General features: G+C 44.9%; 1 protein-coding gene across 3 annotated transcripts in view; it reads left to right on the top strand.

Moving 5' to 3' along the window:
• The window catches only part of C9H8orf34 (chromosome 9 C8orf34 homolog), a 311372-nt gene that overhangs the window by 137039 nt on the left and 148964 nt on the right, over positions 1–25369 (top strand). For all 3 annotated transcript variants that reach the window (XM_066578559.1, XM_066578558.1, XM_066578560.1), the window contains exon 8: positions 13995–14130. In XM_066578559.1, the coding sequence (XP_066434656.1) occupies positions 13995–14130 (136 nt within the window). The remainder of the gene's footprint in view (positions 1–13994; positions 14131–25369) is intronic.

The raw sequence follows: 25369 nt of genomic DNA, 5'->3' as shown, positions 1-25369 counted from the left end.
GTTCCAAGCCCGTGTGAACCAGGCCTTAGGGTGGTTTCACACACAGGTTTTTATGGCAGTTTTGTAAGCCAAACCCCGAAGTGAATCCAGCAGGAATGAGCACTATAAGTCCTTCTTTTATAGTTCTCATTCCTTTCAAATCCACTTCTGGCTTTGGCTAAAAGAAGACTGCTACTTTTTTTTAACTACCTTTAATAGAATTCCACTTTATGAGTTATTTTTCTTGAGATAAGTTTTGTACAGTATAATAAAACTACACTATTAATACATTTAGTATCCACTTGTATGAATACGGCTTATCCACAAGGGGGCACTAGCGCATTTAATTGGGTTGTCGACCTGATTGTCACCACGTAAATATATGCAATATTATACATAGCGGTTTCACCATAAAGTTAGTACATTTGAAATATCGGCTTAATACTAAAGAAATCGAAATGCTCCATAATTTAGGAGCTTGGCTTATACATCTTGGGATTACTAGAGGAATACATCTGCTCCTGCGGCGGGGGCCTTATTGTGATGTGTGTGTGGGCTGCATAATGCTGAAAGGAAATTAGGATGGTTCAATAATCCAATAGTATCAGGGTGCCTGCTCTCGTCTTAATGTGTGCGGTTCAGTAGACAGCAAATAGAACAACCAATGCGTTGAATCGCCCCTATTTTCCCTGTGATCTGCGCTACACAAAGCAAAACGCATGTCATTGATCAACCTCCATTGTGCTAAGGAAGGTTGGACTATCGCAGGCCACTAATTAGATTTAAATGTAAAATGATATTGCATGATCCAATGCACATGCTAAGAATACAAACCGCTTCACTTGTGTCACTTGTGTGTTCTGGGGACAAAAGTAATAGACCCCCTTTTTTATGCTGTGACTTTCAACTGAAATGATAAAATCGTCTGTTTTGTTTGTTTGCCTGTATTACGTGTTTATTATACAGGAAAGGAAGGGTATGGCTTCTCCTTAGGGAGAGCAACTATAAGGCCATCCATGCTCCTCTGGGAAATTTATGCAAATAGAAATGGAACAATGCCTCTGCAGCGCCACCTATTGGAAGTCAGCATTCCTGCAAATCAACGTCAGACCTTTTAACAGGCCTTGTATCAATGACTGGGAGTATAAACCAAAGCCAGGATTGTCTTTGGCTTTGATTCCCAGTCATTTTTACAAAGCTTGACTTAAGGCCCATTTAGACCCAACGATTCTCACTTAAAAATTGCTCAAAGCTGTCTTTTGAGCGAGAATCGTTGGGTCTAACTGCACGGAACTCAGGCAGTTTTCGTTAACAAGTCGTTCATCGCTGTCTATCAGCTAGCTGAAAGAGAACGATAAGCTTTATCAGTGCCGTGCGCTGAGTTCTCAGCAGGATACCGCTGATATTATTGTTTCAGCTTGTATCCCGCTCAGAGAACACAGGTGGAGTATGAAGAAGACAGCGTGCCAGCTGTATTCTGCATACACCGCACAGAACGCAAATCTGTATACCAGCTGAGCTCTCCAAGAAGACAGCAGCTCTATACATGAGACAAGCGGCCCTCTTGTCTTCTGCATACACCGTTCGGAGCGCTCAGCCGTATACCAGCTGAGTGCTCCGAGAAGACAACAGCTGTATGCAGAAGATAGCGGTCCCGCTTGTCTTCTGCATGCAGCGTGAGCCTTCGTTTACACACTTATGCAAAGTGAACGCTAAAAACTGTCACTTAAACTGCTGTTTGAGCGAATTTTCAACGATCATCTCCCCTTGTAAATGCACACGATTTTCACTCAAAAGATGTCTTTTGAGCGACTTTTGAGTGAGAATCGTTGTCTAAACCAGGCTTTACAGGAATGCTGCATTCCAATAGGTGGCGCTGCAGAGGTATTGTTCCATCTTACAATTTGCACAAATTTTCCAGAGGAGCAGGGATGGCCTTATAAGTCTCCTCACTAGGTGCTCTCCCTACGGTGAAGCTATACCATCCTGACCCATATCAAAGCTCACCCAGCCAAGCCAGCAAACCTACTGCACACTGAGGAGGGACAAATACCCCGAAGCAGTTGTCTGTGTACGGTTTATCTTTTCCTTCTGGACAAGGTTCCGGCTTTGGCTCATATTCCCAGTCATTGTCACTAGGTCTGTTCAAAGGTCTGACATTGACTTGCAGGAATGCCATCCTCCAATAGGTGGCGCTGTCTGTAGAGGCATTTTTCCATTTATACAGGAAAGAAACGACTTGTGCAACAGGTTTTAGAAAGTTGCTATTTATGCATGACACAGCATGACCGCTGTATTACGGTGCATTTAGACGAATGATTACCATTCAACAAATTGTTCAAATGAACAAAAGTGAATGATAATCTTCAGTCTTAACGCGAACCAATGACTGAACGATGAACGAGAATCGTGCACTTCTCATTCCGTGTAAAAGGAGCATCAGAGTGACCCGTCTAGTATGGCATTGGACCTCCTTTAGCCTTCAGAACCCCAGTGATTTATAATGACAGATTCCAATTGGTGTTGAAATTGAACTGCAGGAATTTTGGCCCATGTGGACAGGACAGCATCTTTTTAATTTAGGTGGATATATTGACAAGCTCGTGTGGCAGTGTTAAAGCAGCAGAAATGCAGTCCTAAGCGCTCGCTCACAACCTGATGGTTCAATCTCCGCTTGGTTCAGGTAGCCGACTCAAGGTTGACTCAGCCTTCGATCATTCCAAGGTCGATAAAATAAGTACCCAGCTAGCTGGGGGGTAAAAAGATTACTGGGAAAGGCAATGGCAAACCACCCCGCAAAAACAGTCTGCCAAGAAAACGTCACCTTAGGAGTCAGTCATGACTCGGTGCTTGCACCAGGGGACTTTATCTTTACCTCTGACTCCCATTAGCATGGCACTATAGATATTTGGATTCATCTGACGAGTTATGTTTTTCCAGTACTCAGTGATCCAATTTTTGTGCTTCTTTACCCACTGGAGTCTTGCTTTTTGTTTTTCTTAGACAGCAATTGCAGTTCAGCTAGTTGTCTCCTGTTATAGCCCATCCATGCTTAGGATCAGCGGGTTATGCTTTTGAGCACATTAGTTAGAGCACCAACATTGTATCTGGCTGCAGTTTGCTTGACTGTGCACCGCCTGTTCATTAGGGTGTTGAGCCCGATGACCTTGGAGATCCCTTCTAACTCTACCATTCTAAGATCAAAATGATTCTTGACATCCTCTTCTGCCCCCTTTTGTCGACGGGTTGTTTACATTCACAAGAGCTGCATTCACAGGATGTTTTCCTCAATCACATCATTCCCCATAAGAAAACTCCATAAAGTTGGCCGTTTTTGAAATACCGGCTTGGCTACTCTAGCACCAAGGAGCAGGTCTCGTTGAAAGTCGCTAAGATCACCCGATTTTCCCATTCTAATCTGGATTCACACGAAAAAGTGATCAGGTAGGACTATAATAATATAAATGAATAAAATGAAGCATTCTCTTCATCTTCATGATGGGGGCCTATAGCTACTGAAATTTGTGTTGCAGTGATGTCCCTAAAGTGCTAGCCATACTGCTGTTTCCCATACAGTGCCAGTTTCTAAACGTGTCACTGCCCCAACAAGATTTGCAGCTCTCCAAAAAACACCCACCACCATGTAAGACAGGTCCAACCATAGTACCCAACCCACCTCCCCCCCAAACACAGTGCCCCTATATACAAGGTGGGCCATGGAAAAGTAGCCTCTGATCTCGGTACAATGTTATTATGAAAGCTGTCCTATTAGAAATGAAAGCAGCGCTGTGATTAGTTGTTATGGGCAACAGTTGCGATCGTGACCAAAGCGGACTGGGTACACACACAGGTTTCTGGCAAACTGACTCTGTGCTACAGGGGAGGAATGGCATGGCCCTACCTAAGCGGGGACATTGCCCCAATAAGAGCAGCCCAATGGTCTTTAGATCTGGGCCCTAGCTGATCTTAGGAGCCACGCACCAGAACAGGATGCATTCACATGCCACATGACAGGGACTGAACAACAGGACACACAGAGCCAGAATACGCAGAATACAGCAGCTAAAATGCAACCACTAGTAACAGATAGGAAGCTGATATAAATACGAGGTATTAGTTGACATTTTGTACAAAACATGAAAGCTAGCAGGCCACTTCACGGCTCCTGGCTATACTGCTAGTCCCTACACTAACCAGGAGAACTGGACACAGTTCACACAGCACGCTGCAATAGGACAAGACACAGATCGCAGGTCATATAGCAAGCTGACACAAAACTGACAGAATTCAAACAAAGAAAGGGACATGGACCAGCAAGACACAGATCACCCAGCAAGCTTCAACAGACAAGGATTCATGACTGCTCACCCTGAACATCAGACAGAGACTGACCAGGAGCTGGGTTTATATGTGAGCACAGACCCAGGTGATTAGCTAGCAGGAAGTACCACACCCAGCCAGCTCAATCAATTAACTCTGTGAGGGCTGTGCTGCTGGAAGCACAGTAGTACAACATGTCTAAGCAGCACACGTAACAGCAACAAAGACAAAGTTTCTTTTAGATACCTTGCATAAGAATGTGGTGTCAGGATCTGAGGCAGGCTACTTTTTTGTGGCCGACACTGTAGTTTTATTTGCAAATGCCCTGATACCTTGTTAGCCAATGCTCCCAAATCGTGCCTCATTCCAACTACTTTGGCGCTGTTTCTCCCATTACTTATTTGCAGCTAGCATATAACTAATGTAATAGATCACTTCTGTTGGGAAATCAGCTACAAAGTACCTTTGACAAGCCCTTTTGAGACCCCATATTGCATTAATATATTGAGTCCTCCTATTAGACCATGGCTGCTCTAAATTCAATATGACTCCTATTGTATGGTCTATCCAAAAGTCAATATTTTTGTGCTGATATGTGCAGAAATGTTAAAGCATTATATTGGCCTTTGCTCAAAGTAAAGACTGAATAATAAGATACCCAATAAGATGTGAGCTAATAATAAAGAAAAGCTACACTGTAACAATAATGGCTTGTACTGTAATTGGGACTATTCTATTCTGCCACAAATCCTTCACAATGCGGTTCCTTAATTCTTCCAAGCACCTATTTTTATGACCCTAATCTTAAGTGCTGGGCTTTTTTGGGAACTATTAAAAAGAACTTGTCATATTTGGCTTCACACCTGTTTTCCTAGCACTTTTGCATGAGTAGAGCTCACACATTCTAAAGTTCGAGCAATGTTAATGAAAATAAGTATTTTTTTAATGAAAAATCTATGCATACTCAAAAATGAACAAAATTTATAAAGTGTGAATGGCCATGATACGTATTGCTTGTTGATCACTTTTGGGCAATTACTATAATAAAACCAATGTATAATATGGTATAATAACCTATGACTGTGCGCCGTTTCAAAATAATTAAAATTGAAAGCGTATTCCTTATGGTTGTTCAGTTTTCACATATTTCTTAAAGTGACCTTCTGCCCTGGACATCAAAGATGGAAGCACAGCTTCTCTGACTACCTGATACACACTTTGCATTAGTATGCATTGGTAGTCTAAGACACAGCATGTTCATCTGACTGGTCAGCGCCGCTCATGTAGACAGCACTGGTCAATCAAAGCAGGTATAGTGTATAAGATTATTGATGCATACTAATACACAGTGTACACCTTGTAGTCCGAGAAGTGGTGTGTCCATCGTTGTCTGTCCAGGCCCAGAGGGTCACTTTAATATTTACACATTGGCCACAAGCCATTATGTAAATTGGGATGAAACTGAAATTCTCAATTTTTTTTAATGGACTAAAACAAAAAGGCAAGAAGTGGGACGCTCCATAGGGTGATGTTGTCAAAGGTGGGACTCAGATACTCAGCAGTAGAAACACTAACCTGATATGGTTATGCTTATCCAGTAGAACATTAAGAAAAGCCTTTTGGTAGACCATTCCATTGGCTGCTACATCGGTTCAGAGCCCCACCACCAATCCTGGCAGGTACCAGGTGTTCAGTTGGGATATAAAGGACACAAAATGATCTGTTGTGACGCCGCTGTTGACTATAGGGGAAAGAAAACAAGCAGTCAAGGAACTCTATTCTTTGGGATGGACAGAAATCAGCGTCAGTACCCATCATGACAGAACGGAGGAATGGGAATTTGTGTTCCATATGTCTCTACATTTATAATTAGAGATGAGCGAGTATACTCGCTAAAGGCAATTGCTCGAGCGAGCATTGCCTTTATCGAGTACTTGCCCGCTTGAGACAGAAGGTTCGGGTGCCGTCGCGGGGGAGTGGTGAGTAGCAGTCAGCAGGAGGGAGCGGGGGGAAGAGAGGGAGAGAGAGATCTCCCCTCTGTTCCGCCCCACTCTCCCCCGCAGCTCCCTGCCCGCCGCCGACACCCGAACCTTTCGTCTCGAGTGGGCATGTACTCGCTAAAGGCAATGCTCGCTCGAGCAGTTGCCTTTAGCGAGTATACTCGCTCATCTTTATTTATAATGCTTTAGTTTAAAAGCAAAACTGTCCACTGGCAGCTCCCATGACATTAGGACATCTTATAGGTGCCCAAATGAGAGTTACCAGGGGTATTTGCCCCCATTAAATGACCCTTCTGACCCTTAGGTCAAAGGAAGCTTGTTAGATATTCCATATGCCAATTGAGGGTATTGGGCTCTTTCTGCCAATGTAGTCTTTTTAAGCATAATTTCCCATGGGTCACGCAACATAACACCTTTCGACCATAGCTAAACTGCAATTAACTAACACATAAGAAAGATTTTCGAGGCAAATAAAGTTGACCATGGCCTTTATTAACCCTTTCCAATCCAAATTGTTTCCTGGATTTCCTAGGAGCCTTACTCTTTTTCTGCTGTTATAAAACAGCGCTATCTACTGGCTAAAACCAGTACTGCATGAGGTGGCACGTTGGATAGGCTCCGACAGCAGAGAGGCTGGCAATAAACAGTAAGAAAACCCTGGCGGATGTCTTCCAACATCGGAGCTGTACAGCCTTAAATCATAATGTCTTTAGACTTCAGACAGTGGATTGAAAAGGGTTAAAAGTATAGCATAAACCAGTATGATTTGCTTTAAATACAACCATGTCAATGCAAATTAACTTACCCAACGTAACCATAAACTCAAGCCAAGCAGTCACCAAATATCCATTCATTTTCATGAGTGATCAGCCTCCCCGTCTAATAAAAGCCATAACACCAAATATAATCACAAACAATATTTAGGAAGCATGGGGCAGTTCTAACACAAAGTCAAAGGTCTGAGCAAGACCAAGTTTTAAAGCCCACTCACCGATCATCTGCTCGTTCCTCCTTCAATCACCCCATCGACACAGTTTTATACCTCGGGGTAAAATCTTCCCCCACAACAACAGTGACATTGGTTCATCTCTGGGTCAATTACAGCAGAAACGTTACCCTTGTTTTCGTGAAAAAATGATATCGAGAGAGAGACCATGGATGTTAGTAATCCCACGAGTCTCCCTACAAAGGTTCTGGGACCCCGCATGCTTGAGTATTTTTTGCAAATAAGGAAGATGGAAAAATACCTCTGCACCCCGAAACAGCTGTCTGTGCATGATTTTCTGGCTTGGTTTCCTATTCTCAATCATTGTAAAGACTTGTTATAAAGTCACTTTGATTTGAAGGAATGCTGCCATCCAATAGGTGGAGTTGCAGAGGTATTTTTCTATCTTTCTCATTTGCATAAATTACCCAGAGGAGCTAACATGGCCTTATAAGTCTCCTTATTTACCTTTTAGGTGTCCCCACACCTCTCTTAGGTGCTCTCCTTGGGGAGAGACTATACCATCCCCCAAACAGCTTACCCCCTAGGTGTCTCCACACACTTTTTGGGTGCTCTCCTTAAGGATACATGACCCTCCTCCTGACCTTGAGTATTTTTAACACATAAAATTCTAAAACCTGTAGACCCGGGTTCTGTGAATCATGGGTCACTTTAGTGGGAACGGCTATTATCTTTATGTAACTATAGCTAACATATCATGAAGACATCTTGGTTATTTACAGTTTTCTTATTTCTTGACGTGAATTTTAGACTGAAAACCCCCCAGAGACTGTCAGCTGTACTCAGTGCTTAGAATCTTCCTGTCGGGGACCTGGATTATCTTTTCTCCTGCTGTCAGCAACACACCATACAGAGGGTCTCACCGATGCAATTTGTATGTTTACAACGTACGCTGCAACTTTTCTCAGCTAACCATAAGCAACCCCCCCCCCCCCCCCAAACATGATTGTGTTTTATGTTGGAAATTGTAATTTTATATTTACCAATCCAACAAAAAAAATGCAAACTGGTATAAATCTAATGCCCGCGGACGAGTAAACATAGATGAAAAGTGCGGCCTTTTTTTATCCCTTTTTGGTGCAAGTGGAAGGTAACAGGATTGTCGTGTCTTAAAGAAGTCTCAGGGCCCATTCATAATTAAACAGTGTCTGTCAAAAAGCCAGGTCATTTCAATTGATAGAGAAGCATGGGAAACTGGTATTGCCAAAAGATTCCTTGTTCAGTAGTGTTGAGAAGAGGGCACTCACGATGCATGGCGATAGGTTACCAAGGTGACGTGGTTTGGAGACATTCATATAGCTGCCGAGGGCACAGGTCCAGAGGATATCTTATATGCTGTGAAAAGAGGAGCTCACAATCCCTTTCAGGAGCCTCACAATTCCTTAAAGGACAGTTGTGATTTAGATTGTTTTTAGCTATAGAATGCGGAGTTTTTTGGTTTTTATTTGTTTTTGTTCATTAGCGGCCTTTCCCGTTTTAGCTCTTTATACCGGTCTAGATTTCTGGACTTTCTTATAAACTTTTTAAGAATCTTTCTTCTGCCTTAGCTGAAGAGCAGTTGTGTTAGGAACAACAAATTATCAAGTAATCCATCAAGAGCCGTCCACATTCTGTGATCTCTATGCATAATGTGGGCTGAGACGGCAAATAACTAGCGGATTCGTTGACTGAATTTCAGTTTTTTCGGCCATTGTTTTGTGCATTTGTGGGGTGGCGGTAAAGCTGCTGTTTGTATAAGGGTAGTAAATAAAAAAAAGCTCTTTTGACCCTTTCAGTTTGACCCTAAAAAATGGCTTGTAGACTCACATCGTTGCATCGCTTTCCTCTTCTGGACTAGCTGGTAACTTTGTTTCGGCATTGTTTATTTAGGTATGTGTTTAGGAAAGCTGGATGATATTGCATATGTTGTTATTACAGATTTGATGGGACTCGTCAACCAGATTTCCAAGATGCCTGAATGGGAAATCTCCTCAATTATGTAGCAAAACATCACTCAATCCCATAAGGCTGCGTAGTTAACGCCTTAAGGACCAGGGTGTTTTGGTCTTAAAGGGCTAGACAGTTTTTAGGGATTTTACCCATGTGGTGGTTTTATTGCCTTATTTTTTTTTTTTATTCAGCTTCCAAAATAATTGTTATAGCATTTTTTCCCATGACATTTAGGGCTATTTTTTAATGACTCCCCCCCCCGTTTTTTACTTTTATTATGGGTAAAAAGCTAAAAAAAAGATTTTTTTTTAACTTATTTATAGTTGTTTACTTTTAAAATCAGTATATTTACGCTAAAATAATGTACTGGAATGGGTTCCTCATTTTCTTACGGATGTTTTGATATGTATAGTTTTGGATTACAGGACACATATGGCGACGGTTTTGGTTGGCGTTGGCGGTGGGTTATTTTCTTTTTTACAAATATTTTTATTTTATTCTGTAATTTTCTTTTTACTTATTTTTGTAACTATTTAACACCTGTAACCCCAATTACATCATATAAGACCTCTGGGGGACATTCACATTGTCTTTTTTTTATTTCGTACCTTTCCACTATAGCTAGGGCATCCATAGGAGCCCCAGTTACAGGGGAAACATCCCCTGTAGTAACATTAGTCACTAACAAAGCTGATCAGGGTCTGCTAAGACCCTTCCACTCTCTTGTGACAGAGGGCACCTGGTGGTCACGTGATCGCTGGATCGCATAGTGGAAAAAAACATTTCCACTTTCACTTTTTAGTATGTAGCGCTCTTCAGCCTGACATAGAAAGTACATGTGAGCAGCCATGCATAGATATTTCTGTGTCTAGATGATTGGGGCTACACAGAATGGCATTGTGGGCCAAATATGGCCCCCGAGCCACATACTTTCCAACTCTCTAAAAATGTCCAAGAGGCTTCTGGAAAAAGAAGAAACCTCCCATACTCCTGGAAAAGTTGTCAAATGTCACAGATGCTTCTGAAACATCCTGGAAGGGAGCTCTGCACATATCTTCCCTTCTCCGATGCCAGATTTTTGCATCCCTTTGTGGGCTATTCTCACCAAGTTAATAGCATTTGTGATATAGAGACTGATTGAGCGTTCGCCATTTTGGCTGCATGTTATGGTGCAAAATCATCCTTTATTTCTCTATGTTCATTTAAAAAGCAATGTTTTTGCACCCTATATGCTGATGGAACCTCTATTCTTTCTGTGGATCTCTTGGGAATCGTGGCTCAGATTTTCTTATAGTGGTGCTGCATGTAGAGATTTGATAGCCTCACCCTGGTGGATAGATTTTGCATGCTGCTGGGACAACTCTTTTTTTGGACTGGATTTTGTCTGCATGTGTCATCCATTTTTGTACCACTGTGATATCTCATCCAGGCCTTGAGCAGTTAGAATGCAGTTATAAGTTTCTCTTTCCCCCCTGCCTTTTGAATATTTGCATTTCCCCTTTCTTTCTTCTTCCCCACCTGTCCCTGTGGTTTAGAATTAGCATGAGGACACCACATTGTGTGACCAGTTGCTTGTTAAAAAAGTCTAAGGAAAATCATTCACCTAGGAGCTGGTATTTCAGATGCTGTAGGTCCAGAATTCAAATTAGGGGAAAATCTTTTAATAAGGATTATTGGTTGTGTGAAGGTCCTAGCCCTATATGAATGATATTTTTGGAATAAGGCGGGCCAGCTGAATAAAACGCATCTAAACACGTTTAAGTATGAGCCCCAGAACACCCCCAAACAGCGTATCCACGTACCTGGTTATAATTTCCGTGTCACGTTTGATATCACTGAGTAGATAAAATCATGACCAGAAATATGCCAGGCATATATTCTCGATCGGAGGATCTCCTGCGGAGATATGGCTGAAATGGGGAATTATTTTTTTGCACAGGTACATATGCATTTACCTCATCCTTCTCTGAATGACCTCACAAGGGGCGGAGGCAGGTTTGTTCTGAAAAACTGAAGAGTCAGAGAAGGCAGGTGTCAGACTTTCGTAGGGTACGGCATACAAACTTTCTTGTTTGTTCCAGTGACATTGCACAATCAGAACCTTGGGCCGAACATTCCAAATCTGGTATCTTTCGTTATCTCTGTTTTATTTTAAGTACTATTTGTTGTGTATACCTGTAAACCTTATCTCCACTGTAACACCTTTTTTCTGAATATATATATATATATATATATATATATATATATATATATATATATAATTTGCTAGTCTTTTTTAGAATAAATCTGCAATTTATTGGTCAAACCTTGTCTGTTTTAAAACAAACCCTAACTCCGAAGATTGTGTTAATAATTCATAAGTCTGGGTTCCAACGTACCTGGAAAAAAAAGCTGGTGGTAGCAGCGAGTGTGTGTGGGTATTGTAGAGTGCTGGAGGCATTGGACCGGATCAGGGGGTGATTGGTACTTTCGTTCTGCATGCATGCAGGAGCCTTGGAAATCTAGGTACAAATCCACCTGTATTCTAACGACTCTGTGCTTGCAATCCCGCTAGAGTGATCGATTGAGGCTCTGCCATGACAAGTGTTCGCACCGGTGAGAGCCCTCAGGTTTATCAATCCGTGACAAATTGGTGATAGAGGCGGGATTGATTTGGGTCTTCCCAATTCTCCTCTCTCCCATCTGTGACAGCATTGCTACGTGAGTTTCAGATGGCTAGATGAGGGAAGAGGTTACCTGTACTTTGGTTTGGTCAGGTGCTGATAATGTACAATATTATGCTGTGTGAGATCCGAAGATAGCGCCCTGTGTCTGTGTCAATAAGAAAGCTGCATATTGTATATATGTGTAGGTGGCTGTGAGGGCTGCAGGACACTCTGAGACTTGTAGCTCCTGGAGATATATGTATTGCCGTGTGTGTGTGTGTGTATATATATATATATTTTTTTTTTTTTTTCTTTTTCTTGGATGGGGACCTCTAAAATGACTAGCACAACGTGCACATGAGGTCACTACTGCATGGCTCAAGGCAGTCGATGCTACATTTTTTGTCACAGGCTCCTTTGCTCAAGGGGAACACATGTAAAATCTAGCACCGCTATAAAACTTCTTTATTTTAATTGAAGCATGATTCAAAATAGTTTCAGTGGCATAGCTAAAGATAAGTATCTGTGCATTTCAAGTGTTACCGCTCTTACTTGTGGCCGTGCGTTAGAGCGGTAATGCTTGAAACACATAGGTGATTTGCAGTTATGCCTTTGAAACAATTTTTGTTTACATGTTGCAAAAATACTGTGGTTTTGTTGCGGAATTTTCAATCATTGCTCTACAGACCTGCACAAAGGGTCAAGCATTGATTTGAAGGAATGCTGCCATCCAATAGGTGGTGATGCAAAGGTATTGTTCCATTTCCCTTATTTGCATATTACCCAGAGGAACATGGATAGCCCTATAAGTCTCCCCACTCACCTTCTTGGTGCTCTCCCTAAGGAGAGATGTTACCCCTCCCGAGTTACAGTACAGTAACAGTAGTAAATCTGCTGTGGTTCCGCTGCAGAAAAACCACAGCGTTTCTGCGACATGTGAACACACCCTCAATCAGGGTTCAATGAGGACGTTTTATATTGATAGGTGTATTTAGGGTACTAGATTTTACACTTATTTTCCTTGGAGTTTGACTTGTGTCTTGCGTCCACTGGGAATCCGTGCTCTCCATCTGCAATATACACAACTAAAGTGGGCTTTGAAGTTCCATAGACGGGTGAGCTGACTGCTTGCTTTTTCGTCATCAGCTTGCTAGGGGACACTTGTTGAATAGTGACGTCCCATTATCGGGCTTCTTGTAGGGAGGGGTCATCAGACTCAACCCCTGGGCACAGGTAGTGTTGGCAGTGCTTCACTAGAATGCTCGCAGGCAGAGGAGTAACTTAGCTCCTGGGCCCCAATGCAAAATCTGTAACAGGGGCCCCCAGCTATAATGCTTTATTCATAGTACTGGGCTCCCTATATAAAGAAGAGAGGCCTTATGGGCCCCCTTAGGCTCCTGGGCCCAGGTGCAACCGCATCCCTTGCATCCTCTATAGTTTAGAAGTGTCTGCTCGGAAATAATGTGTTGCAGATTCATAGTATAGTGAGATAACACTTTACCGCTCCTATATATATCAGACAGCTGATATTGTGATCCCACTTAGGACTAACATGTTTGACAAAGACCTATTTTATTTGGTCCAAACGTCGCAGTTTTTATGCATTGTACTGGGGAATAAAGAAGACTATTTTTTGCAAAGTTTCGTGTGTGCTGGTCCTCTCTCCTGTTTGATGATATCCTAGGACTAACATGCTGTCATTATGTGATGGTCAGGAACGCTATCTTTCCTCCTTAGGGACAGCACTTAGAAGGGAAGTGAGTGAGGAGACTTGTAGGTCCATTCATGCTCCTCTGGGTAATGTGCAAATAAGGGAGATGGAATAATACCTCCACAGTGCCACCTATTGGAAGACAGCTTTCCTGCAAGTCAATTTTTTGACTCTTTATACAAGCCTTGTAACAATAACTATGAATTGAAAGCATTAAATGGGCGGAATTGACTCTATATTTATGTTTTTAGTTAATTTTTGTTGAATTGCTGTATGCGCAGTATGTTGCCTGAATACAAATAATCATGATTAAATGTCCAAATGATTGCTGATGGAAAATATTATATCGAAACAGGCTATAATAAGGCATCGTTGTAATGTATCCTTGGTTGTTTATATTCCAGAAGACCTTGATGATCTTCGTATGGAAGGTGTTACCAGCCTCATGCCATCTGGAAGTAAATTTAGCCAAGGTCGTAGCACCTACACCACGGAACCTCAAGCAAAAGTCACTCTAAACATCTGCTCAAGGTGTGCAAGGTAAACATAGTAGATAGCATCTGGCAGAACAGCACTGCTAGGACCATGAAAAACAAATGATTTCACCCAAGTACATTAAGACCTCTTTTCCCAGTTACGTTTCTAATAAATTTTCTGCCTGGTGAAGTTGTTTTCAGATAATGATTTGTAAGGTAGTACTGTGCTTAACGAGCAGACAAAAGTGCAACTGAAAAAATAAATCTGGTATTGTAAAGCCCTTCATACATGCTCATTGTCAAAAAAATCAAGTATCTAGAAAAAGTTGTCGGAATCGAGGGAAATATTATATAATTGATTGTAAGGTTGATTTAGGTAAGTGATTACAATATCACAGCAAAAGAAGAATTTATTAGGGAGAACTGACCCCTTGTAGGGAAGCTTTAGTACCCTGTTGTACCGCCTCTAGGTTGGATACTGTTACAATCGCATAGGCAAACTAAGCACGGGGCCCACACGATCGTGACCAAGGGACAAATACACACAGGTTTCAGACAACTAGCCCTGTGCTACAGGGGAGGATGACATGGCCCTACCTGAGTGGGGACATCGCCCCGATAAAGGGCGGCCAAGCGGTCTTCGGATCTGGGCCCTAGCTGCTCCTAGAAAGCACGCAACTAGAGCAGGACACTAGAGATGAGCGAGCACCAAAAAGCTCAGGTGCTCGTTACTCGGGACGAAATTAGCGCGATGCTCGAGGGTTCGTTTCGAGTAACGAACCCCATTGAAGTCAATGGGCGACCCGAGCATTTTTGTATATCGCCGATGCTCGCTAAGGTTTTCATTTGTGAAAATCTGGGCAATTCAAGAAAGTGATGGGAACGACACAGAAACGGATAGGGCAGGCGAGGGGCTACATGTTGGGCTGCATCTCAAGTTCCCAGGTCCCACTATTAAGCCACGATAGCGGCAAGAGTGCCCCCCCCCCCCTCCCAACAACTTTTACTTCTGAAAAGCCCTCATTAGCAATGCATACCTTAGCTAAGCACCACACTACCTCCAACAAAGCACAATCACTACCTGCATGACACTCCGCTGCCACTTCTCCTGGGTTACATGCTGCCCAACCCTCCCCCCCCCCCGCACGACCCAGTGTCCACAGCGCACACCAAAGTGTCCCTGCGCAGCCTTCAGCTGCACTCATGCCACACCACCTTCATGTCTATTTATAAGTGCGTCTTCCATGAGGAGGAACCGCAGGCACACACTGCAGAGGGTTGGCACGGCTAGGCAGCGACCCTCTTTAAAAGGGGCAGGACGATAGCCCACAATGCTGTACAGAAGCAGTGAGAAATAGAATCCTGTGCCACCGCCATCAGGAACTGCACACGTGGGCATAGCAATGGGGAACCTATGTGCCACACACTATTCATTCTGTCAAGGTGTCTGCATGCCCCAGTCAGACCGGGGTTTTTATAAATATTCACAGGCAGGTACAACTCCGCAATGGGAATTCCGTGTGCACCCACAGCATGGGTGGCTCCCTGGAACCCACTGGCTGTACATAAATGTATCCCATTGCAGTGCCCATCACAGCTGAGGTAACGTCCGATTAAATGCAGGTGGGTTTCGGCCCACACTGCATGCCCCAGTCAGACTGGGGTTCTTTAGAAGTGGACACATGCAGTTACAACTCCCTGTGGACCCACAGCATGGGTGGGTGCCAGGAAGCCACCGGCGGTACATAAATATATCCCATTGCATTGCCCATCACAGCTGATGTAACGTCAGCTTTAATGCAGGTGGGCAAAAAATTTATTGGATTACACTGTAGGCGAGGGCCCCAAAAAATTGGTGTACCAACAGTACTAATGTACCTCAGAAAAATTGCCCATGCCCAACCAAGAGGGCAGGTGAAACCCATTAATCGCTTTGGTTAATGTGGCTTAATTGGTAACTAGGCCTGGAGGCGGCCCAGTTAAAATAAAAATTGGTTCAGGTGAAAGTTTCAACGCTTTAATGAGCATTGAAACGTATAAAAATTGTTTACAAAAATTATATGACTGAGCCTTGTGGGCCTAAGAAAAATTGCCCGTTCGGCGTGATTACGTCAGGTTTCAGGAGGAGGAGCAGGAGGAGGAGGATGAATAGAATACACAGATTGATGAAGCAAAAAGGTCCCCGTTTTTGATGGTGATAGAGAACGATGCTTCCATCCGCGGGTGCAGCCTACATATTGCTTAGGTATCGCTGCTGTCCGCTGGTGGAGAAGAGAAGTCTGGTGAAATCCAGGCTTTGTTCATCTTGATGAGTGTAAGCCTGTCGGCACTGTCGGTTGACAAGCGGGTACGCTTATCCGTGATGATTCCCCCAGCTGCACTAAACACCCTCTCTGGCAAGACGCTAGCCGCAGGACAAGCAAGCACCTCCAGGGCATACAGCGCGAGTTCAGGCCACGTGTCCAGCTTTGACACCCAGTAGTTGTAGGGGGCAGAGGCGTCACCGAGGACGGTCGTGCGATCGGCTACGTACTCCCTCACCATCCTTTTACAGTGCTCCCGCCAACTCAGCCTTGACTGGGGAGCGGTGACACAGTCTTGCTGGGGAGCCATAAAGCTGGCAAAAGCCTTGGAGAATGTTCCCCTGCCTGCGCTGTACATGCTGCCTGATCTCTGCGCCTCCCCTGCTACCTGGCCCTCGGAACTGCACCTTCTGCCACTAGCGCTGTCGGACGGGAATGTTACCATCAGTTTGTCCGCCAGGGTCCTGTGGTATAGCATCACTCTCGAACCCCTTTCCTCTTCAGGTATGAGAGTGGAAAGGTTCTCCTTATACCGTGGGTCGAGCAGTGTGTACACCCAGTAATCCGTAGTGGCCAGAATGCATGTAACGCGAGGGTCTCGAGAAAGGCATAACAACATGAAGTCAGCCATGTGTGCCAGGGTACCTGTACGCAACACATGGCTGTCCTCACTAGGAAGATCACTTTCAGGATCCTCCTCCGGCTATACACACTGAAAGGATGACAGGCAAGCAGCATGGGTACCTTCAGCAGTGGGCCAAGCTGTCTCTTCCCCCTCCTCCTCATGCTCCTCCTCAACGCGCTGAGATATAGACATGAGGGTGCTCTGACTATCCAGCGACATACTGTCTTCCCCCGCCTCCGTTTCCAAGTGCAAAGCGTCTGCCTTTATGCTTTGCAGGGAACTTCTCAAGAGGCATAGCAGAGGAATGGTGACGCTAATGATTGCAGCATCCCCGCTCACCATCTGGGTAGACTCCTCAAAGTTTCCAAGGACCTGGCAGATGGCTGCCAACCAGGCCCACTCTTCTGTAAAGAATTGAGGAGGCTGACTCCCACTACGCCGCCCATGTTGGAGTTGGTATTCCACTATAGCTCTACGCTGCTCATAGAGTCTGGCCAACATGTGGAGCGTAGAGTTCCACCGTGTGGGCACGTCGCACAGCAGTCGGTGCACTGGCAGATGAAACCGATGTTGCAGGGTGCGCAGGGTGGCAGCATCCGTGTGGGACTTGCAGAAATGTGGGCTGACCCGGCGCACCTTTCCGAGCAGGTATGACAAGTGTGGGTAGCTTTTCAGAAAGCGCTGAACCGCCAAATTAAAGACATGGGCCAGGCATGGCACGTGCGTGAGGCTGCCGAGCTGCAGAGCCGCCACCAGGTTACGGCCGTTGTCACACGCGACCATGCCCGGTTGAAGGCTCAGCGGCGCAAGCCAGCGGTCGGTCTGCTCTGTCAGACCCTGCAGCAGTACGTGGGCCGTGTGCCTCTTCTCTCCTAAGCTGAGTAGTTTCAGCACGGCCTGCTGACGCTTGCCCACCGCTGTGCTGCCACGCCACGCGACACCGACTGCTGGCGACGTGCTGTTGCTGCTGACACATCTTGATTGCGAGACAGAGGTTGCGTTGGAGGAGGAGTAGGGTGGTTTAGTGGAGGAAACGTACACCGCCGCAGATACCAGCACCGAGCTGGGGCCCGCAATTCTGGGGGTGGGTAGGACGTGAGCGGTCCCAGGCTCTGACTCTGTCCCAGCCTCCACTAAATTCACCCAATGTGCCGTCAGGGAGATATAGTGGCCCTGCACGCCTGTGCTTGTCCACGTGTCCGTTGTTAAGTGGACCTTGGCAGTAACCGCGTTGGTGAGGGCGCGTACACTGTTGCGGGAGACGTGGTCGTGCAGGGCTGGGACGGCACATCGGGAAAAGTAGTGGCGACTGGGAACCGAGTAGCGCGGGGCCGCCGCCGCCATCATGCTTTTGAAAGCCTCCGTTTCCACAAGCCTACACGGCAGCATCTCCAGGCTGATCAATTTGGCTATGTGCACGTTTAACGCTTGAGCGTGCGGGTGCGTGGCAGCGTACTTGCGCTTGCGCTCAAACAGTTGCGCTAGCGACGTCTGGACGCTGCGCTGAGAGACATTGCTTGATGGGGCCGAGGACAGCGGAGGTGAGGGTGTGGGTGCAGGCCGGTGAGCACTCGTGCCTGTGTCCTCAGAGGAGGGTTGGATCTCAGTGGCAGGTTGGGGCACAGGGGGAGAGGCAGTGGTGCAAACTGGAGGCGGTGAACGGCCTTCGTCCCACCTTGTGGGGTGCTTGGCCATCATATGCCTGCGCATGCTGGTGGTGGTGGCTCCCCAGCTGATCTTGGCGCGACAAAGGTTGCACACCACTGTTCGTCGGTCGTCAGGCGTCTCTGTGAAAAACTGCCACACCTTAGAGCACCTTGGCCTCTGCAGGGTGGCATGGCACGAGGAGGCGCTTTGGGAAACAGTTGGTGGATTATTCGGTCTGGCCCTGCCTCTACCCCTGGCCACCGCACTGGCTCGGCCTGTGCCCACACCCTGACTTGGGCCTCCGCGTCCTCGCCCGCGTCCACGTCCTCTAGGCCTACCCCTACCCCTCAGCATGCTGTATTACCAGTAGTGCAGAAACAGAACGCTGTAATTAAATGTGCCGCTTATTGGCCTGTGGTTGGAGGCTGACTTCGCTTACGGAACGCACAGCAGAGCCAGGAAAGAATTTTGCGCAAGCCTGCTGTAACACTTAGCTGGCTGCGTATGAATTAGGACAATTACCCCCAGCAGAGACCCTGTACACTGAGGACGGTCACAGGCAGCCCAAATAGATTTTTTTTCCCAAATGTTTTTGGAAAGACCCACTGTCTATATACACTAAATATGTCTTCTGTCCCTGCCTCACCACTACTGACCCTGGACAATGTAAAATTACTGCAGACTGTTTCACTGTGGACAGGAATACAGCGGTGATGTAACAGGCAACACAGAGCCAGGAAAGATTTTGCGCAAGCCTGCTGTAACACTTAGCTGGCTGTGTATGAATTAGGACAACTACCCCCAGCAGAGACCCTGTACACTGAGGATGGTCACAGGCAGCCCAAATAGATTTTTTTTCCCAAATGTTTTTGGAAAGGCCCATTGCCTATATACACTAAATATGTTTTCTGTCCCTGCCTCACCACTACTGGCCCTGGACAATGTAAAATTACTGCAGGACGCAATGCTCTGCACGGCCGATATACAAAAAAAAAAAAAGTGCAACACTGCAGAAAGCAGCCTCCACACTACTGCACACGGTTAGATGTGGCCCTAAGAAGGACCGTTGGGGTTCTTGAAGCCTAAAATAACTCCTAACGCTCTCCCTATAGCAGCTCCGGCACCAGCAGCACTTTCCCTGAACTATGTCAGAATGCATCTGTGGCGAGCCGCGGGAGGGGCCGATTTATATGCTCGGGTGACACCTGATCTCGCCAGCCACTCACTGCAGGGGGGTGGTATAGGGCTTGAACGTCGCAGGGGGAAGTTGTAATGCCTTCCCTGTCTTTCTATTGGCCAGAAAAGCGCGCTAACGTCTCAGAGATGAAAGTGAAAGTAACTCGAACATCGCGTGGTACTCGTCTTGAGTAACGAGCATCTCGAACACGCTAATACTCGAACGAGTATCAAGCTCGGACGAGTACGTTCGCTCATCTCTACAGGACACCAATATGCCACATGACAGGGACAACTGGACAGAGCAAGAAGACACACAGAGCATACAGCAGCCAAAATGCAAACACTAATAGCAGATAGTAAAACTGAATATAAATACCAGGTATTAGTTGACATTTTGATCAAAACGAGGAAGCTAGCGGGCCACTTCACGGCTCCTGGCTATACCGCTAGTCCCTACACTAACCAGGAGTACACTGGCACTGGACACAGTTCACACCGAAAGCTGCAGCAACACAGACAAACAGAACACAAGTCAAACAGCAAGCTATACAAGACAGACAACAGACACTGGTTTACAGACACTGGTTTACAGCAGACTACAACATATAGTGCACACCACACGGACTCCACCCAGAGCTCACATGCACATAGATGAAACCCTACAGCAAGTCCAAGTGTCCTAATACAGTGGGAATAGACAGTCAGCCACCGTGCTGACATAGGGCACTGTGTTAGGGATCCACCAGTTGACACACAGGCGAGAAATAAGATGTTTGGAGGCCACACCTGTCAGGGGAAGGGAAAAGTGGTGCTGTATGTGCTACAGACAAGGACTACAGGTGTCCAAACCATCTTTGGGAAGCAGAGAGACACAACAGACCTATATGCAAACACAGATCTGTGTAGGAGCAAAACAGATACATCCAAACAGTACAAGACCAGCCTCAACTACTGACAGGAGCTGGGTTTATATGTGCTGCAGACTAAAGGGGATTGGCTGCTGGAGAACACCACACCCAGCCAGCTCAATTACCCCAACCTGTGAAGCTGTGCTGCTAGGAACCTCAAGATGTGATACGGTCAGGCATGGAGGCTCTAGTACCCTGCGGTACTACCGCTAGCTTGTATACAAGATGTGATACGGAGGGGGCATGGAGGCTCTAGTACCCTGTTGTACCGACTCTAGCTAGGATACAAGATATGATACTGGCAAGCATGGAGGCTCTAGTACTTTGTTGAGCCTACCTCTAGCTTGGATACAAGATGTGATTCGGGCGGGCATGGAGGCTCTTGTACCCTGTTGTACCATTTCTAGCTTGTATATAAGATGTGATACGGATGGGCATGGAGGCTCTAGTATCCTGATGGGCCGCCTCTAGCTTGGATACAAGATGAAAAAAAAAGTTTAAGAAGTTTACATTTCATCGTATCCGTGAGGGGAGATGAAATTACAAACCTAAGGTCCCTGGATTTATCCGTGGACCTCAGCCTGGCTTCTGCACATGCACATATTGCCAAAATGGCAAATGCATGCGCAAAAGCCACAGATTGCCAGGGCGGTACGTGGTCCCTAGTCAAGTGATCGGTGCTATCCAATGGATAAAGGCATAAAAGTAGAAAAATGTAAACATTTGATCTCCCGTCACAGATCCGATCCATGAGTGGAGGTGAAATTACTTACCTAACGCCTCTGGCGATGTCCCCCGACGGGCTTTTTAACCGCGGACCTTTCCCTAACTTTGACACACGTGTCCGTCGGCAAAATGGTGGACAGAAGTACAGAAGCTGGGGAGGGCCCAGGAAATTTTAAATCTCCTTGCTCCCGGCTAAGAGCTTGGAGCAGTAACTGAGAGCCGCGATGAGTGGTCCACAGTCACATGATCGCCATTTTCCAACGGATAATGGCAATCATGTAAAAGTTAAAAAACAGTTGAAGTGTAACGCTCCTTTCGGTTTGGGCCCTGTTGTGCATAAAGACATATGACCAGGGCCACAATGGGTATGTTTCTGAACACGGAACAAACTGGAGTATCCATTTCGGGGTGAAAATCTTCATTCCTATGTGTGCTGTGCAAAATAACAGTTTTTGAAATAACGTAATTGCTAAAAAAAAATGAAAATTGTGCTTTTTTTCCCTTCTGCTTTGCTTAGATTTATTCAAAAACTGTGGGGTCAAAATATGTAGTGCACCACTAGATTAATTCATTATGGGGCCTAGTTTTAAAAAATGAGGTCATTTGTGGGGGTTCTTCATCATTTTCGCTGCTCAAGGGCTCTACAATTGGGCAATGGGGTCTAAATCGTCTTCAAGCAAAATGTCTGTTCTGAAAGCTACCAGCTACTCCTTTTGGTTTGGGCCCTGTTGTGCATACAGACATAAGATTAGGGCCACAATGGGTATGCTTTTGAATACAGGACAAACGGGGATATCTATTTTGGGGTGTAGGTCCTCATTTTGTTGGGCACTATAGAAAAAAATATCTTTAAAATGACATATTTGCAAAAATATGAAATTTTATTTTTTTCTCCTCTAAATTGCATTAACTTCTGAAACAAAAAACTGTGGGGTCAAAATACTCCTGACCCCCCCTTAGTGAATATATTAAGGGGTGTAAAATGGGGTCATTTGTGGGGGTATCTATCATTGTGACACCTATGAGCCTTTGCAATCTTGGCTTGGTGTAGGAAAACAAAATGTTCCTCAAAATGTAGATAAGTAATGATAAATTTGTATGTCTCCTAAATGGTTAAAAAAAAACCCTAAAGTTTCTCAAATGTGCACCCAGAATAAAGTAAACAGATGGAAATATATATATTACATATTGCACATATTTGAGATATCACAGTTGAAAATGTGAAAAAATAACAATTTTTTTCAAAAGTTTCCCAATTCTGGCACTTTTAATAAATATACACAAATTTTATCAGCCTATTTTTATGACCTAAATGGAGTACAATATGTGGTGGAAAAAACAATGTCAGAATCACTTGAATATGGAAAACATTTACAGAGTTATTCTATGTTAAAGTGACACATCAGATTTCCAAAATTTGGCTCCGTCACTAAGGTGCAAACAGGCTTCATCAATAAGGGGTTATTCCAATACTGTGCTGCATGCAATACAGTAATATGGAGATCTTTTTTCCAGCACTTGTCCCTTGGAGAGATAATATTTTCTAATAGATGGTTATGATTAGAGATGAGCGAACCTACTCGTTTCGAGTAATTACTCGATCGAGCACCGCGATTTTCTAGTACTTCCGTACTCGGGTGAAAAGATTCGGGGGGCGGCGGGGGGAGGCGTGGCGGAGCGGGGGGTAGCAGCGGGGAATAGGGGGGAGCCCTCTCTCTCTCCCTCTCCCCCCCACTCCCCGCTGCAACCCCCCACTCACCCACGGCGCCCCCCCGAATCTTTTTGCTCCAGTTCGGAAGTACTCGAAAATCGCGGCGCTCGGGCGGAAAAGGGGCGTGTCTGAGTAGGCTCGCTCATCTCTATTTATGATGCCTAAATTCCTTGCCTGAAAACCAATATCTTCTTCCTCCTACTCCTACTCACAGAGGTCTGAGGAACTGTTTGGTGGGGTTCTCACAATAAAGACATGGTGTACCTCTCAATGGTTGGGTTAAAGAGAACTTTCAGCTCTACTGAACAACAATATAAATTTTTGTAAATACTTGCATTTTCCAAAAAATGCAAAGTTTCTTGTTGTAGTCTTTTTGTTCTGTTCCACCTGCTGAAAATGTACAAGGTGAATTCAAGTTCTAAGGTCTCCTAATTGTATGTGCTCGTATTCCTATGAAAGAAAAAAACATTGGGCACATTTTAGAAGACTTGGTCATTTTCCGAGGATGGGTACAACAGATGATTCAGTGCACAGAACCCAGGTGAAAGCGGCTGGAGTTAGTATTTTCAGTGCATAAAATGGTAATACCCACGTTCCAAGAATAGCATGTAATCATCCATTTTCTTGACTTGCGTGGAATGACACCCATCAGCATCCACTGTCAGTTGAAGGTGTCATGGACATGATAAATGTGCATTTGTGGGTACAACAGTTTAATGAAAGCCAGACGTTGTGTGAGAATTAACCAAGGGAGCCTCTGCCACACACCTGATGGTCTAACAACATGTAATTATAGAAGACCACAGATTAAAGGGGTTGTCCCGCGCCGAAACGTTTTTTTTTTTTTTTTTCAATAGCCCCCCCGTTCGGCGCAAGACAAACCCGATGCAGGGATAAAAAAAAAAAGGGTAGTACTTACCCGAATCCCCGCGCTCCGGTGACTTCTTACTTACCTTGTGAAGATGGCCGCCGGGATCTTCACCCTCGGTGGACCGCAGGTCTTCTGTGCTGTCCATTGCCGATTCCAGCCTCCTGATTGGCTGGAATCGGCACACGTGACGGGGCGGAGCTACGAGGAGCCGCTCTCTGGCACGAGCGGCCCCATTCAGAAGACAGAAGACAGGACTGCGCAAGCGCGTCTAATCGGGCGATTAGACGCTGAAGATTAGACGGCACCATGGAGACGGGGACGCTAGCAACGGAACAGGTAAGTGAATAACTTCTGTATGGCTCATAATTAATGCACAATGTACATTACAAAGTGCATTAATATGGCCATACAGAAGTGTATACCCCAACTTGCTTTCGCGGGACAACCCCTTTAATGATGGAAGAAATTGCCTGCAAAGTTGGCATTTCAGTAGGATCTGTACACACCATCCTGCATAAAGACCTGAAGATGCAGAAAGTTTTCTTCAGGTGGGTCAATGTTAACCAACTTTCACAAATCTACATGTAACCATGTGTCAGGTGATCTTGATACATGATGATGGAATGAATGATGCGGTTCCTTCATTCCATCAATTGTCACATTAGATGATACGTGGATGGTGTTTTTCAGTCCTGAAAAAGCTCTTGCATTTTCCAATGGGCAAAATGAAACCCTAAACCCTCGCAGCTACGGCATTGATGACCTAAAAAATGTCTACGTCAAGAGGGTAATTATGTTGAGAAGTGACAATACGTTCAACTGTCTGGGACAAGTAGTTCTTAGAAAAAATTAGGAGACCTTAGAACTTGAATGCACCTCGTATAGATAAACTGACTATTCGCTGTTCCAATTCCCCCTATGCAATGAGCTGTCTCCCTACAATCTGACACGCTCCAATCAGTTTTGACCACAATAAACAATAGCTATTAAAAAAGAGGAATGGTAACACCCAGTTGTCAATTTATTGCAGGTGGAATGATGAGGAATAAAGCAAGCCAAAGTTCTAGGATGATCCATAATTATTTAGTGGGGTATATAAGTATTTACCCGGCTTGTAATGATAACTGTATGTTATAGCATACGGATTTAACATGTGAAGCAAAGACTTTACATTGTGCAGAAGCACATTTGGTTATTAAGTTACATCGAAACGTAACTCTCAAACCTTCTGATTAGCTTATACAAGGAGGTTTCTTCTAGACTGGAACCGGGGAGAGTCACTGGATCTTGTGTACCTTGATATCTCCAAAATGTTTGATACTGTGCCACATAA

The sequence above is a fragment of the Eleutherodactylus coqui genome, chromosome 9 (assembly GCF_035609145.1).
Source record: "Eleutherodactylus coqui strain aEleCoq1 chromosome 9, aEleCoq1.hap1, whole genome shotgun sequence".
NCBI lineage: Eukaryota > Metazoa > Chordata > Amphibia > Anura > Eleutherodactylidae > Eleutherodactylus > Eleutherodactylus coqui.
The sequence above is the reverse complement of the archived record's forward strand: the minus strand, read 5'-3'. Positions and strand labels throughout refer to the sequence as shown.